Raw genomic sequence first — 15,132 nt, 5'->3', positions numbered from 1 at the left:
CTGCTTTGCAAAGAAATAGAATGCTTTACTACATTAACTACAGTTGTATTACATGGCATTTTTTTATGCAACCAACTAGGAACAAGTTGGCATTCCTGAAGATAACAAAAAGTTATACAGTGCCAACACTTCATTTTTAATTCTGAAGTATCTGTTTTTGGTTATCGGGAAATGTTTAATGAAGTGAATTTGACACAAGTCTAAACATATATATTATGTAAAAGCCGTAAAGACGTGTGCATTATTCTGATCAAGTGAGAACTACATATGGACCATTAAATGATTTGTTCTGTTCTTATCATGAAGAAAAAAAGAAAAGAAAGGAAAAGAAACCTCCCAGTGGAAATACACAGTCAGTCAGAATCGCTGTGTGGGACATCATTTGAAAAGGTGTTTGAGCTTCCTTTCTGATGTCTGTGTGGTTGTTGATACAGCAGAGTCAAAAGCCACCCTTGGCATATGTTTTTGTCAGGTTTTTGAGGTGAGGTAAAAATCATTGGGTGTGCATGATATATTAGAATGAAGAGCATGTAAGGATAAAATAGATTTAGGTAGAAAATGCCCTTAGTTAAGTGTCATATGGATGGACTGCAGAAATAGTGCAGCATTTAAAAAGGACAAGAGCAGTTATTACGCAACTCAGAACCACAACCTCCTCTTTAATCCTATACTCATGTGTCTAGATTCTTTAAGCTGAAATTGAAGTGAGATACAACTTTCGAAGGTGATTCAGTCACTATAAATTGTCACATCTGTTACACATGTGTATGTGACTATGTTAATGAAGGATAATAGAAAACATGACATCTGAGAGTAAGTGATGTCACCACTTTTTACGTTAAACCTTTGCAAAAATATGCAACCCAAAGGAACTATGGTGGGAATAATTTGACTTGAGAACTTCACCCTTCCAGAATTAATCATGAATCAACAAGAGTATATCATAAATTTAAAGTTTCAAATTAATAGATAACATTTAGGGAGTTACCAAGTTGTTTTTCAGAAGAATTAGCATTGCAGTGAATTCTATCACAAAAAGACCTTTAAATTATGTATGTCTTTGATTTACCGATGAGAACTCTATATAAAGGTGAAGCATACTGGGTCTTTCCTAAAAAAAACTTTTTCTGCATTTTATTGGATATTTTTTGTATTTACATTTCAAACTTTAACTCTTTTCCTAGTTCCCCTCTCTCCAATTTCAGCTTCCCCAGTTTCTATAAGGATGCTCCTCCTCTCACCCACCCACTCACACCTCAACACCCTGGCATTCCCCTACACTGGGAAAACAAGCCTTCACAAGACCAAGGGCTTCTACTCTTACAGATGCCAGACAGTGCCATCCTCTGCTACATATGCAGCTGGAGCCATGGGTGCCTTGCTGTTTTCCCTTTGTTTGGTAGTTTAGTCCCTGGGAGCACTGGGGTTCTGGCTGGTTGATGTTGTTCTTATTCCTATGGGGTTGCAATCACTTCAGCTCCTTCAGTCCTTTCTCTAACTGCCCCACTGGGGTGCCTGTCCTCATTTGAGAGGTGGATAGTAATGCCTCTTGCAGAGTTTTCCCTATCAAAGCCTCCTCCTGCACACAGATCCAATGCTCAGGTCAATGTACAGAATACTTCTTTCAATGATGTGATTTGTTCCTTTTTATTTTAGCGTAATTAGTGCATGATAATTGTACTTCTTTTAAGTTTAAACACATGTTATACCAGTCTATCTGTATTCCCAAAGAAGAAATACATGTTACAGAGAGTATATGCACTGAAAGAAAAATACAACTTTTGAATTTTTATACAAATGAAATTTTACATGCAAAATCTAAAGATTAAATGAGCAAGTAATGTACATTTTCTAATCTTTTTTAGAATCATGTTCCCATAACGACAATGAAAATCTCATCCAAAAAGGTAAGGACTGTTTTATGTCATGTTCTATGCATGATAAAATATTATAATTAGAAGAGTATGTTTTTTAACTTTTGAAACACCCCTTTTACTATTGACAAATAACCATCCAGATTCCTGTCTAATTTAACATGGGTGTCACTATCTGTTAGTGAAAACTGAATGTTTGTTTTCCATCAAAGTAATGAGAGAAGACCATATATACAAAAGGTTTTCCAGCTTTTCCTTGATGCTATATCGTGAACTATGATGCTATATTCACTATAATAAAAATCAATATTCTAAAAGGAGTAAACATAATATTTGGGCTACTATCAATGTCAAGATATCATCAGGGGCTAAAATAAACAATCCACCCACTTCTGATTTCCTGCCAGTGTTATACCATTTATATGATCATGCAATGTTTTTTTTTCTTTTTCCCAACAGTTTATATATGTCTACAAAACCCTTACTGTACCCTATCTAAGAAATATGGAAGTAGAAAAGTACTAAGTGATGGTTAATATAAAGAATTAATTTGGGCTGAAGAGATGGCTCAGTGGTTAAGAGCACTGGCTGCTCTTCCAGAGGTCCTTAGTTCAAATCCCAGCAACCACATGGTGGCTCAAAACCATCTGTAATGAGATCTGATGACCTCTTTTGGTGTGTCTGAAGATAGCTACAGTGTATTTATATATGATAAATAAATAAATGATTTAAAAAAAGAATCGAGTTAATCTAACTTAACTAAACATGCAAATATTCAATGATTATAAGCAGGGGACGGCAATTCTAATTTTTCATGTCTGTGATGCATCCTGCCTAAATTCCCAAAGCTTCAATAGCTACCCTGTATAGTCAGAGTGAGTCAGTTTTATATGTATTTAATCTCAACTTGACTATAAATTATAGGAAAGTTGTTTAACTTTCCTGACCTAAGGTTCTACATCTAGAAAGCAATGCCTTTCTCATAAATGATGTATGTAAATTGTCTGGAAAAAATGGCACTAGCTAGTGCTGTCTCTACAAACCTTGGCTTCTGCTTTTCTTGGAACAGAGACTAAAGAAGTTAGATGTTTGAACAAGTGACTTTATAATCTGAGTGTTCTTTGCCATACCCAACATACTGGACAAGATGTGGTAGTCCTGGTCAGCTTTCTGATCTTTTCACTTGATTGAATTTTATGAGAACAAATAAATAGGACATAATGGAGTGAAAGATCTCATCTGTAAAAATGTTTGCATGGTGCACAACAAACATTTTCCCAAGTAACAAGAAGCCATTTGTCATTTCCCTAATGTCCTATGGAGCTGATCTCAAGTCAGAATTGTCTTTGAAGCCAGCAGGGAAGCCTTTTGTTTATGATGGTTTAATGGAAGGAGACAGTATAGAAGCAAGATTCAAAGTCTTCACAGTCATTTGTGTGGTATCATAGTCGTATATAAAATGTATGTCTCAACGTCTTTAGAGGTCGTTTGTTATGTTGTTTTTCAACATTCTATACTGCAGATGGTTTAAAATGTTTCAGTGAGGCAGTGAATGTCACAGATAGGGTAATGACTTGATTTTCTGAACATCTTTGGCTTCCTTAAATACTTTACTACTTTCTGAGGTGGGAATACTACAGTTCATGAAGAGAATGTTATACCTTCTTAGTTATGAATTTGTTACCTTTCCTATACTCCAATTTTTTAATCATACATCTTGTACATTTGTTTCTTTCAAGTCATTCTTTGTATCCGATTGCAAAAATATTAACATTACCAAAAAATTCAACTATTCAGAATAAAACTATGTTTTTCCTTTTCTCAAATAAACTAAGATTCTTTAAATATTTTGATGATGATACTTCCAATTGCCTCTCTTGTTAGATACATGTTTAGTTATATAATAAACACTACTGGAATACAGCCTTGAAGTCTACTGCACACTCAGCATATTCTACCACTGAGCTCCATCTGCAACCTTCATTTTGTTGCAAATTCTCAGTAAGTGCCTGATGTGGCCTTGTGAAGTGACTCTGCAGGCAGGCAAGTTGAACTTGCCACTCTTCTGATCGAATTGCCCAGGGAATTAGAGCTAGAGATTTCTGCCATAGGGTGCAGTGACAACCATTTATGTCCAATGTTCCTGGAAAAATTATATTTTTCATTCTATTGGGGTAATAAAGATTGGTAGGCAAAGAAGAAATTTTGAGTTATGTTTAAATGTAAACCTTTATATTAGGGCTTGTCAGATTGCCTTGTTAAATAGCAAGAAGTGATCATGGGCACTACTGAAACATAGTAGGAAGAGGAGGATGGCTGGGAATTCATCAATTTCCACAATATCTCCAAGTGCAGTAACTTACTCAAAATATGATGGTGCAATGTAATAGAAGAAAATAACCAGTATACTACTCTGGCCTCTGCAAGAGACCACAGGTGCACATATGTAACAAAGTGTGTATATTACACACATGTCCATACAAACACAAACACACACACAACAATTTAAACATTTTTCAGATAAATTAAAAATAGTTTTAATAAGCCATGTGTTATGTTTAAAGACACATATCCAAGTGTTTTCACTTTAAATGTGACTGGTTATCTAGAACATTTTTTTTCTCCTGAACAAAACGGCCTTTTATTTCAAAACTGACTTGTGCTGCTGGACTTGATTGTGAACGCTTTCTTGTCATTTGCTAAAAGACAGCAGTCAAAAAAAGAAAAAAATGAAAAGAAAACATCATGACTTAAATCTGTAATAAATAGGTCAAACCTTAGAGAATAATAGACCCCAATGTTTAAAACAGATTACCATTCTACATGGTAAACTAAGAGGTAGTTTTTTTTTTTGTTTTGTTTTGTTTTTTTTTTTTTTTTTAACAGAAAGTGGTAATGTTAGAGGCATATTGATGTAAGAAAATTCTATTTATTTTGGCTTTATCCTCTCTTTGCTTCTTGTATTGAGTCTGTGTCTAAAGGAATCCCTGGGATTGTGGCTATATATTATAATGTGTTTCTGCTGAAAGTCCTTTAACTTTTACATCTGAAATAAATCATCGTGACTCTTCTTACAGCAACAGTTGTACGTGAGCTCCAATGAGGGGGTTTCTCAAGTCTCTCTCCATCGCTGCCATATCTATGGCACAGCCTGTGCGGACTGCTGCCTGGCAAGGGACCCATATTGTGCCTGGGATGGCCACTCTTGCTCTCGGTTCTACCCCACTGGGAAGCGGTGAGTGGCAAACATGCATGTGAAAATCCAGATGTGCTCTAGAGGGCAGGGCAGACATGGATAGGGTCTATGGCAAATTTCATTTTAAAACACAGTGCAAAACAAAGCCATGTTTACCATTGCATAAAGCCTTACAGAAAAGAGGTGACATACTTTATGATTGCTGGTTTGCTTCTTCTTCATGGAAAGTTAGGCTCCAGGATTCAGCAAACATAGGAGGTGGCATTTTAAGCTCTGCCTTCACACTATCTAATGTGTGGCTCTATTTAGTCCTCTGTATGTAACTGTAGCCTTAATCCTCACCCTGCTAGCACTGATTATATTTTCTTACAACTAAGGTTTTGCACTTTGTATAATTAAATAATTATACTGAGTAATTTCAAAAGTTAGTGTTTTAAATAGAACACTATGTCATTCTAGCCACAAAATCATTTTTTTCTTGCAAAGCTTAATATCTGCTTTGTTTTTAGAAACCTAGCTGGACCTGCTTCTTCCTACTTGAGCTGTCAATGCATAATTGCTGGAGAGGCTAAGCATTAAGTAAGGGGATCTTAGTCCCAGAAAAGTCAAAATCAAGTTGGAAGGCATTTCCAGGGAAAAATCTGATCATATATGAAAGAGCATGCAGAACTCAGAGATAATTGAGATTCTAAATATTTGCAATAAGTTTTGTGATACAGGTTATTTTTTTTAATTGAAAAACTTTATTTTAGGAAACAAAGATAAATATACAGATTTTAAAAGCATTTTTGCATAACAGTATATGAATACATTTTTGTCAGTACTTGATTTTTTAAAGGTTTGATAGTATGCATTAAAATCTTACTAGTTACAATGAGCATAAAATACATGTAAAACAAGATGTAACCTGGAAATAGTCAAAGTTTTCTTGGTGTGTAAAGATTAAGCATAATGATTTTTCATTTTTTTGCCTTTGTTTTTCTTGAACTTCACACAATCTGTGAGTTGTTTCTGGGGTGTTCAGAGCTTTCTGGGGTATATTATGTCTTTTCTTTTGTGACTGGGTTATCTCACTCAGGATGATATACTCTAGATGCATCCATTTTCTTAAGAATTTCATAAAAGCATTGTTTCTGATAGCTGAGTAGTACTCCATTGTGTAAATATACCACAATTTTTATATCCATTCATCTACTGAAGGACATCTGTGTTCTTTCCAGCTCCTGGCTATTATAAATAGGGCTGGTATGAACATTGTGGTGCATGTGTCTTTGTTGTATGTTGGAGAGTCTGTGGGGTATATGCCCAGAAGTGGAATAACTGGGTCTTCAGGTAGTATTATGTCCAATTTTCTGAGGAATCGCCAGACTGATTTCCAGAGTGGTTTTACCAGTTTACAACCCCACCAACAGTGGAGAAGTGTTCTTCTTTCTCCACATCCTCGCCAGCATATGCTGTCATCTGAATTTTTGATCTTAGCCATTCTGGTTGCTGTGAGGTGGAATTTCAGGGTTGTTTTGATTTGCATTTCCTTGATGGCTAAGGATGTCGAGCACTTCCTTAGATGCTTCTCAGCCATTTGATATTTCTCAATTGAGAACTTTTTGCTTAGCTCTGTACCCCAGTTTTTAATAGGGTTGTTTGATTCCCTGGGTGATACAGGTTATTGTGAGAGCATCAAGGTCTCAGGATGGGAAAGTGAAAAGAGCATTACAGTGTACAGGAATAATCTTCTAGAGGATGGTCAGAGATGGCCATGGTTGAAAAGTGAAACCAGGACAAAATTATGAGAAGGGTAGTACAAGACATCCTCTGGAGAAATAGAAGCATGCTAGAAAACTTTCAAGAGAAAACACCAAAGATCATGACAGCACTTAGCCTTATGAAAGGCAAAGGAAGGCTAGAAAGAAAGAAGTTTGCGATGCCAGCTAATAAAGACTATATTAGCAATTTATCAGAACTCACTTATTTTTATTTAAGAAGGGATCAAAGCTTATTGATGCATTTGGGAACACATAGTGACACCATCTGCGTCTTGATTCCCAACACTAGCTGGATGTTTCTTCCATTGGAACACTGGCTTTGGAAGTAGTCGGAACAAAGCAGAAGGACAAAGGATCCAGGATAGAGTTATAATTTAGGTCACATACAGGAGTAGCTTGCATGGGGATTGCAGAGGCAGAGGTAGCAAGAGTGCTCTGAGTTTGTACACTCACACAATTGCTTTGTTGAAATTCGGTGGGGAAGCTTACAGAACTAGAGTTGTGAAAAGCAGAGTATTAGGAAATGCCTATTTTCTGAGAATTAACCTTGTGAAAGGAAATGGCATGCACAAGGGAGAAAGAAGACATTAAACCGCATATGACTTTGAGAGCTGCAGCAACTTTCATATGTGGAGTAGAGATAAAAATGTGAACCTGGAGAAGCGAGGAGTGGCCTGGACTGGATAGCTCTTCTTTCAAGCATGGGGTTGAGTAGAATTCTGTCTTTAACCTAGAAGTCTTACATCTATCCTCAGATACTCAACGTTCTCCCATATTTGTCATAGGGGTTGGCCTGAAAATCTTTCACTTCTACCAATTTTGCTTCCCAAGCAATTGGTTTTATTTGCACAGGGCAAAGAGATCAGAATTTGGACAAGTTGTGTAAGGAACTCAAATCACAAACAAATTCTCAAATAAATTTGATTTTTGTAGATACCAGGAGATTTTTCAACAATATTTCTCTTGCAGTTAAAAATATAATAAAAGTAGTATTTTAAAAGTGTACCCACAGCTTTTTTCCAGATCACACATTTTACCTTCTAAGAGCTCTAGAGATAAATATGGTGACTCTAACACCAGGGTTAGAGTCCCTGACTTTTTAACCAGGTATAATGCCAAACAATATTTTCTAAAGAACAAAGTGAAGTGAGAATTATAAAGTGCAGATAAGCACCAGACTATATGTAAGTCAGACCCTGTTTGTAATGTGGGAGAGTGCAAGGGCAGAACTACTTCCTTGCAAAGACTCTCTTTTAGAACAACATAAATAATTAATTTTCACACAAGCAATGCATCTCAGAAAAACTTCATCCCATGTAAGGATGTGAGTATCAATCCACAATTGCGATTTATTTTAGACTGTCTTAGTGGAAATGCACATGCTGCCTCACCAATTGCAAATCCAGTTCCATTTTCTAAGATTCATATGGTTGCATGGTTTCATTTTGCCATTTTCTGCCACAAACCATGAGTTTATTCATGACTTTTTTTATGCAAAATATTGAAACTCTTACATTGATTGCTCTTCCCATTGTGCCTAGTATTAAAACATACATGCTGGGCTGGCAAAATAAACTATCATCTATTTAAATTACTGCTTTGAATATCTCAAATTCTATCACATGAACCTATAAAATATAAAACACATGCATACACACATGCGTGGGCACATACACCCAAAGAGAGAGAGAATAAGAGGGGGAATGAATGAGGATGAGCTTACTCACATTTATAGCTTACTCATATTTCTTTTGGGCTAATAGAATAGAAATTTCACTAAAAATATCTATATTTTTTCCAGTGTTTTTAACTTAAACACATTTGGGAAATATAAATTGGGTTTGCAGTATGAGTTGATGGAGTTTCTTTATTTTTCCCTATACAGATGAAGTGGTAGTTATGAAAAAGACCATTTTTTAAATATTTTCAGTATTCACTTTTGTTTTTAGTAGTGCTATCTGTCTTTATTCTCCTGGAATTGTCTGTCTGTAGCAAATACTACATAGATGAATTTTTTGTAACTAAAGAAATTTTTTCCTTTTATGTACAAATAGAGAAGTAGAGTCATGGCCAGAAAACAAAATCCATACATTTATACAGCATCAAATATTGTCTATATGATTTCTTTAATTTGAAATAACTAGGTATATAGTAAACAATATATACTTTTCCTCAATATTTGTGTGTATTATCCTGAATTCAGGCAGATAGTAAATGCCAGATAGGGTAGTCTGTTCAATCTTTATAAACATCTTTTCAGTGAAACTAGAAGATGATTTCATTGTTTATCCAAAAGAATTGAGAATAATGATGAAACCTCAGCAAGTGGAGCCAAATCCCAAATTCTACATGTAATCTAATATCACGCTCCCTACCAGCATGGTTCTGTTATGCGCCAGGAATGTTTTCAAGGGAACTGACACATCCCCAAGGCTCTTGCTGATCTCATCACTTGAAAAGAGTTATAACAAGGTTTTCCATTCAAATGTCTGGAAGTTGATGTGGCAAGTTCACTTTGACTAGCTTGAGAGGTTATGCACTGTGAACGAGTAACACGCCATAATGCTGACCACAGGCAATAAATTTACACATTGTTAAAGACATTGAATGTCTAGAAATTGAAACTGAACAGCTTAGCCATATGATCACTCACAGATTGCTGTTTTACTACATCTTCCCAGGGTGTAAAATTTAGTAAATGATGAAAATACATGGTAGAAAAACTGTTCATGGTGGTAGTAGAGAACTGGACACTGATTATATTTCATTATATAAGAGTTAATAGTATTTCCACTATTCTCTCTGTGTGAGAGATACCATACACATATATATTTGAATGGTACAATTTATCAATTAATATTTCTGTGAACCTATTTGTGACCATAAAGTATCTATGCTTTTTGATAATTTTACATGGAGATTTTAAAATTTTGGTTGACTTTGTTGACTAATACTGCTTTGTATGTTTAACTATCACCCTGTGCATTTTTATTTCTGTTAATTTTGCTCAATGTGTTATCATCAGGCCAGGGTATTAGGACTTAACAGTTAATAAAATTAAATAGTAATTCTACTCATAAATCATTTAACGTGTATTACCAACATTAAAGTGAGGAGCCATATGACCTTCAGTGTTGGCTGTAAGTATGCAGATGCTCTCCTCTCCATTATGAAGTTAAGATTCAAAGACCTCCCAAACCTGAGATGCACACGTTGATATCCATCCATAATGAGCAAACAATATACAATTTATATAAGCATGCTTTTATTGATAAGGGTTTCAGCTCAGTTTTTAAAGTGTTTTCCATTAATATGTTTCTAGAAAAGAATCTATTTGATTGGGAGCAGAGTAAACCTTAAAAATCTCCTACTTAGTATTTTCGGGACAGAGAAACTATTATAGCCTATACATTTAATAATAAATGTTAATATCTTTAGCATAAGAATGTTGTTGTGATTAGGGCAGGCATCATATCTATATCTAATTTTCTAAAAGTTTTCATATCATCTTTAAATATCCTATTATACATAAATATTTATGTAAGAAAATTCAGTAAATATAAACTTATATATTAGTATATTATTATGTATTATATATATATATATATATATATATATATATATATATATATATATGCATTCTAGAATTCACTATACACATATACCCATTTTTGGAAACCTAAAATTCTTTTAAGTTAAAGGTTTTTTTTTTTTTGTATTTGGCAATTCTATTTATGTCTCAAAAAGTTTGAAACATCAATAGACTATTGACTTTTAGACAAAAGCATGCTTATTTGAGGGATGCTTTTATAAAAAAAAGTTAAGTATATTGTTTAGGTGTTTTCATCTTAGTGCATTTTGGATTAACATTTGTTGAATATAATTTGATATAGTTACTTAGACAATCTAGCATCAACTTGGGATTTCTGTGGCTGTCTTCTCACAGATGGTTCAAGGAAAGGGACTGAGTAGATGGCAAGGAAAAATGGGTCCCACCCACCTATGAGGCAGCATACATACTCAGACACCTGAGTGAGAAGAGACTATCCTATCTGCTCTCTAAATTAATGGTAGGCAACCGAAAGGCTGCCAAATTTAAACCAGGATATTTTTAATGTGGTATAGTTGTCATGAATGCCAAATCTTTTCAATATTTCCTGTACCTACAGGAGGAGCAGAAGACAAGACGTGAGACACGGAAATCCATTGACACAATGCCGAGGGTTCAATCTGAAAGGTACGAGAAGAGAGAGCCAGCATTAGTCAGGGTGCACAGTAACAAGGGTCTGCACCTCATTTAGGAAGGGATCTTCACCCAAGTCATTCACTTCAGAATGTGTAGTCCTAAGTTGAAAAATTATTCGTTAATTGTAAGTAAACTAGTGTTCTTTGTTTGAGTACTGAACCACAAAACACAAGTGTTCTGCCCAAGTGGGACTGCCTGTGTATGAGGTGTGTGAGTGGATAGGTCTCTTACACAGATGGCCAACACAGATTTTCTTAACTATTTGTTTCTCTGAAGCAAAAGTTAAAATGATTAACAGCACAATAAACACGATTTTATTGGAGACAATACACATAAGAAAACACTTACCACTTTAGTTATTTCGAACAATACATAGACCTGTGTACTGTTTAGAATAGTCACACTGGGTGACAATCTGCCAGCCATTGTACTGTCTTCCCAAACTTAAAGATAAAATTTACTGACAATTTGCTAATCACTCCCTGTCCTCTAGTGTCTCCAGGAGACTTCCTCCCTTCTTAAGGGTCTGTATGTTCTAGATACATTGCACAGTAGACTCACACTGGAGCCTTTCTCTCTTCCTTAACGTCAGAGTATTCTAAATCCTTTGCACAGTGGAATCACACAAGAGCCATTCTGCCTTCCTCAGAGCCTGAGTGTTCTAGATCTTTTGTATGGCAGACTCACACAGGAGCTGTAGTACCTTCCTAAGAGTCTGAGTATTCTAGATCTTGGTACAGTCGACTCATACAGCATCTGTGCTATTTTGTGTCCTTTTCAAGTTTTCAGTCTCTTGAACATGCATATGAAATTTCCCCATTTATAGAATTCATTATATGTTCACTGCATATTTTGTTTATTTACTTATTTCTTTCTAGAGACATATACTGTTTCCAATTCCACACATTGCAGAGAATAAACATTCAGAGATCCAGGATGGGACTCAATTGCAAGCTTGTGTCCTGTTTGACAGTTAACCCACGCCCACTCCCTTTATCCTGACAACGAGAGGCCATTTTGTTAAACTATTCCTTGATTACTTCCCTCCTCCTCCTCAAAGAGCTCTTCCTGCTGGCCGCCTCGTGCTGTGGCCAAGTGGTTTTGAAGATAAAACTATATTGACATGCTCATATAATAAACATTATAAACTTAACAGCAGCAGCTAAAGAGAAGAACATCAGTTAGGTCTGTAGCCCTGCAGTCATGTCTAGGAGGCAGCAGTCATGAGCTAGAGAGAAAGACTCACAGTTATCACACGTTTGAGCCTGAGCGTTCATGTAGTAAAGAATGTCATTCATGTTCCTGACTGTAGTAACTGCAAGATATCACTCCAAGGTAGGTTTTTATTTTATTGTTTCATATGTCTAAATCAGGAGAATGTATTCCTTTTGGTATGCATGAAACAATTCCATAAAGCATCACGCCAGTTCCTGTTTATAATGTCCCTTTCGACAGTGGTGAGAATAGTGGCTCTTGACACACTGTCAAATATCTGGGCTGACTTGGAGCTTTGGCTCAAGTACTTTCTTGTGATAATTTCATTCATTGATTAAAACCCATACCAACATCAACTTCTATCCCTGATTTGTAAACAAAGCATTCTGTTGCTGATTATTCCACATCTGTCTCATTTTGCTAAGTGCTTTGTTTGCAATAAAGCTTTTACTGAGATGCTTTAAAATGTTATAGTCTATGATGCGGACATGAATGAAATGAGCACAGAACTTCATGTTACACAGCCAGTAGTTTAAATGTACAGAAATGTATCCCAATTTCATTTCCTCCAAAGCCTGGCTACTCCAACATTGCTTTGCACCATGGACAAAAATGTGCTTTCTGTTTGAGCTCCTTCTATTCCATATCGAGGATGGGGTTTCATGGGTTGCATGAGCCAAGCTCCCATTTTGCCTGGCAGGTCACACTGCATTCAACATTATATTTGTTTTTATAGCACACACACACACACACACACACACACACACACACACACACACACACACAAACATGCAGATGTTGCACATATTATATTATATTTTATGTTTTCATGACTAGTAGACACACTTTGCACAACTAAGAAAATCTAACTAAAAAGATGTTATAATGATTAGGTAATTAAAGCTAAATTACAATCCTTAGTGCAGAGCAATAAACGTGTACCAACAAAACCTTAGGGAATTTTGTAGGGTCTGTTTTACTTCACATTAAAACAAAACTGCTAGAGCCTATGGCAACATTTTCTCACTAAACTGTGCCTACTCTCTCTTAGTGACAGCAGTTCTGAGCACAATCTAAGGAGAGATACATTCTTCGTGACAGCCATCCTGAGCACCATCTTAAAGAAAGAAACATTCACACAGAAGAGGCATCTCTGAAATCAGGTTTCTCTCTCACTGCTGTGATTTTTGCTTTTCAGCATACAGAAATGCAGCTGAAATTGTTCAGTACGGAGTAAGAAATAACAGCACTTTCCTTGAATGTGCTCCCAAGTCTCCACAGGCATCTATCAAGTGGTTGCTGCAGAAAGACAAAGACAGGAGGAAAGAGGTGAGTGGCCGGCCCCCACCTTCCCAGCCATCCATCATGGCTGTAGAAAGAGCACTAAATCACCATTCCTCAGGGAGGCACGAATGAAACTGGGAAGGAGAGATGCAGAAACATACTTTTATGTCATTGGCATGTCAAGTGCCATCTCCTTTAAAAATCCTTTGTCCTTAGAGTTGAAGGATTAATTAGAAATACTCTCTGCCAGCCACCTCTATAGCCCAGTGTTTGTAACAAGAGCTCAAGTGTTAAGACGGAGTCAAAGAAGAAGCATTTGTGAAAGATACAAGATATGTTCAAATCCAGAAGCTAAGACAGCATACAACAGCACCTTTGTGTGACTCACAAGATAAAAGGAGCTTTAAAAATGTTCTGTTTTTCTCAGCAAGAAATTACATTGATCTTTAACCCTTGGCAGCAAGGAGCATTTTTCTGCTGTGTGGTCATGTTTCCATTGCATTAACAATCATGACCCTTATATGTCATTCAGGTAATTTATGCAATCATTGTATATGGGACCATTGGATTTATTTATTAGTATGGAACAAGTCCCATAGATTCGCAAATAAATACATTCCTAATCCAAATTTTTATTTATAATGAAGAAATGTTTGAAAAAAAATGACATTTCGGATTGGCATAGAGCAACACATGGTAAATACTGAATTCCACAATATTGATGTCATACGGTCTTGACAAGTGAGAAAGAAAAGTTACATGCACGTACATGCAGACCCTAATTCTAAAATTGTATGCTGCTAGTACACTATCAATTTTGATGGAACAAAGTGAAAATTGGACAACCCCCTGCATTTGTGTGGGTTCTAATGGAGGTGATTTTATTCTTGTGTATTGTTAATTAAGTCCATGCAAGTGAAAACTACTGAAAGCCGTAGAAGGTAGACAGTCTCAAAGTGACTGGAACCTCGTTCCATAAGAAAAAACAGGTCCAACTCTCACACTTGCCCTTTCAAACATGTTATGTATTCTTTTACAACTCTGTATTTCATGAGGCAGAAACATTAAATCATAGACTGATGACCATTTACATATATAGAGATTCAGTTCTGTGGAAAAAAACACAAGGTGGATGGCCTTTGGACCTCCCTATTTCTTCTGAATTTATTAATAGTTTCAATTATTTGTTTAGAGGATCTTGTGGAGAACTCAGTTTTGGTTTCCTGCTCCCACATCAAGAAGCTCACACACTCCTATAATTCCAGTTTCTGGGAATACACATCACTCTGATCTCTGCAGGCTGGGTCCTGTAACTACATGACAACATAGTAACTCACTCAAGATTACATATTTAAAATCTAAATGCAACCTCTGACTGGGACTTTATTAATAGTGAAATATATTTTTGTACAGAATGTTTATAATATAAAAATAATCACCTGTATTGCGTTACCGCTTTGGATTTTGGTGATATTTCTGTTTTTGTTCAGAGAGGGAATCCGGAATGTACATGTCCTCAAATTTCCCTCCACAAGGATTATTAGTCTCTTCATT

At 35.9% G+C, this 15,132-nt stretch overlaps 1 protein-coding gene across 1 annotated transcript in view; it reads left to right on the top strand.

Annotated features, from left to right (window-relative positions):
* The window catches only part of SEMA3C (semaphorin 3C), a 149,626-nt gene that overhangs the window by 129,647 nt on the left and 4,847 nt on the right, over positions 1-15,132 (top strand). Inside the window, exons 14-17 of the mRNA XM_080936134.1 lie at positions 1,866-1,907; positions 4,952-5,109; positions 11,003-11,070; positions 13,493-13,623. Of these exons, the coding sequence (XP_080792260.1) occupies positions 1,866-1,907; positions 4,952-5,109; positions 11,003-11,070; positions 13,493-13,623 (399 nt within the window). The remainder of the gene's footprint in view (positions 1-1,865; positions 1,908-4,951; positions 5,110-11,002; positions 11,071-13,492; positions 13,624-15,132) is intronic.

Source organism: Micromys minutus (assembly GCF_963924665.1).
Source record: "Micromys minutus genome assembly, chromosome: 23".
NCBI classification, from domain to species: Eukaryota; Metazoa; Chordata; class Mammalia; order Rodentia; family Muridae; genus Micromys; species Micromys minutus.
This window is presented reverse-complemented; position numbering and strand designations above follow the sequence as displayed.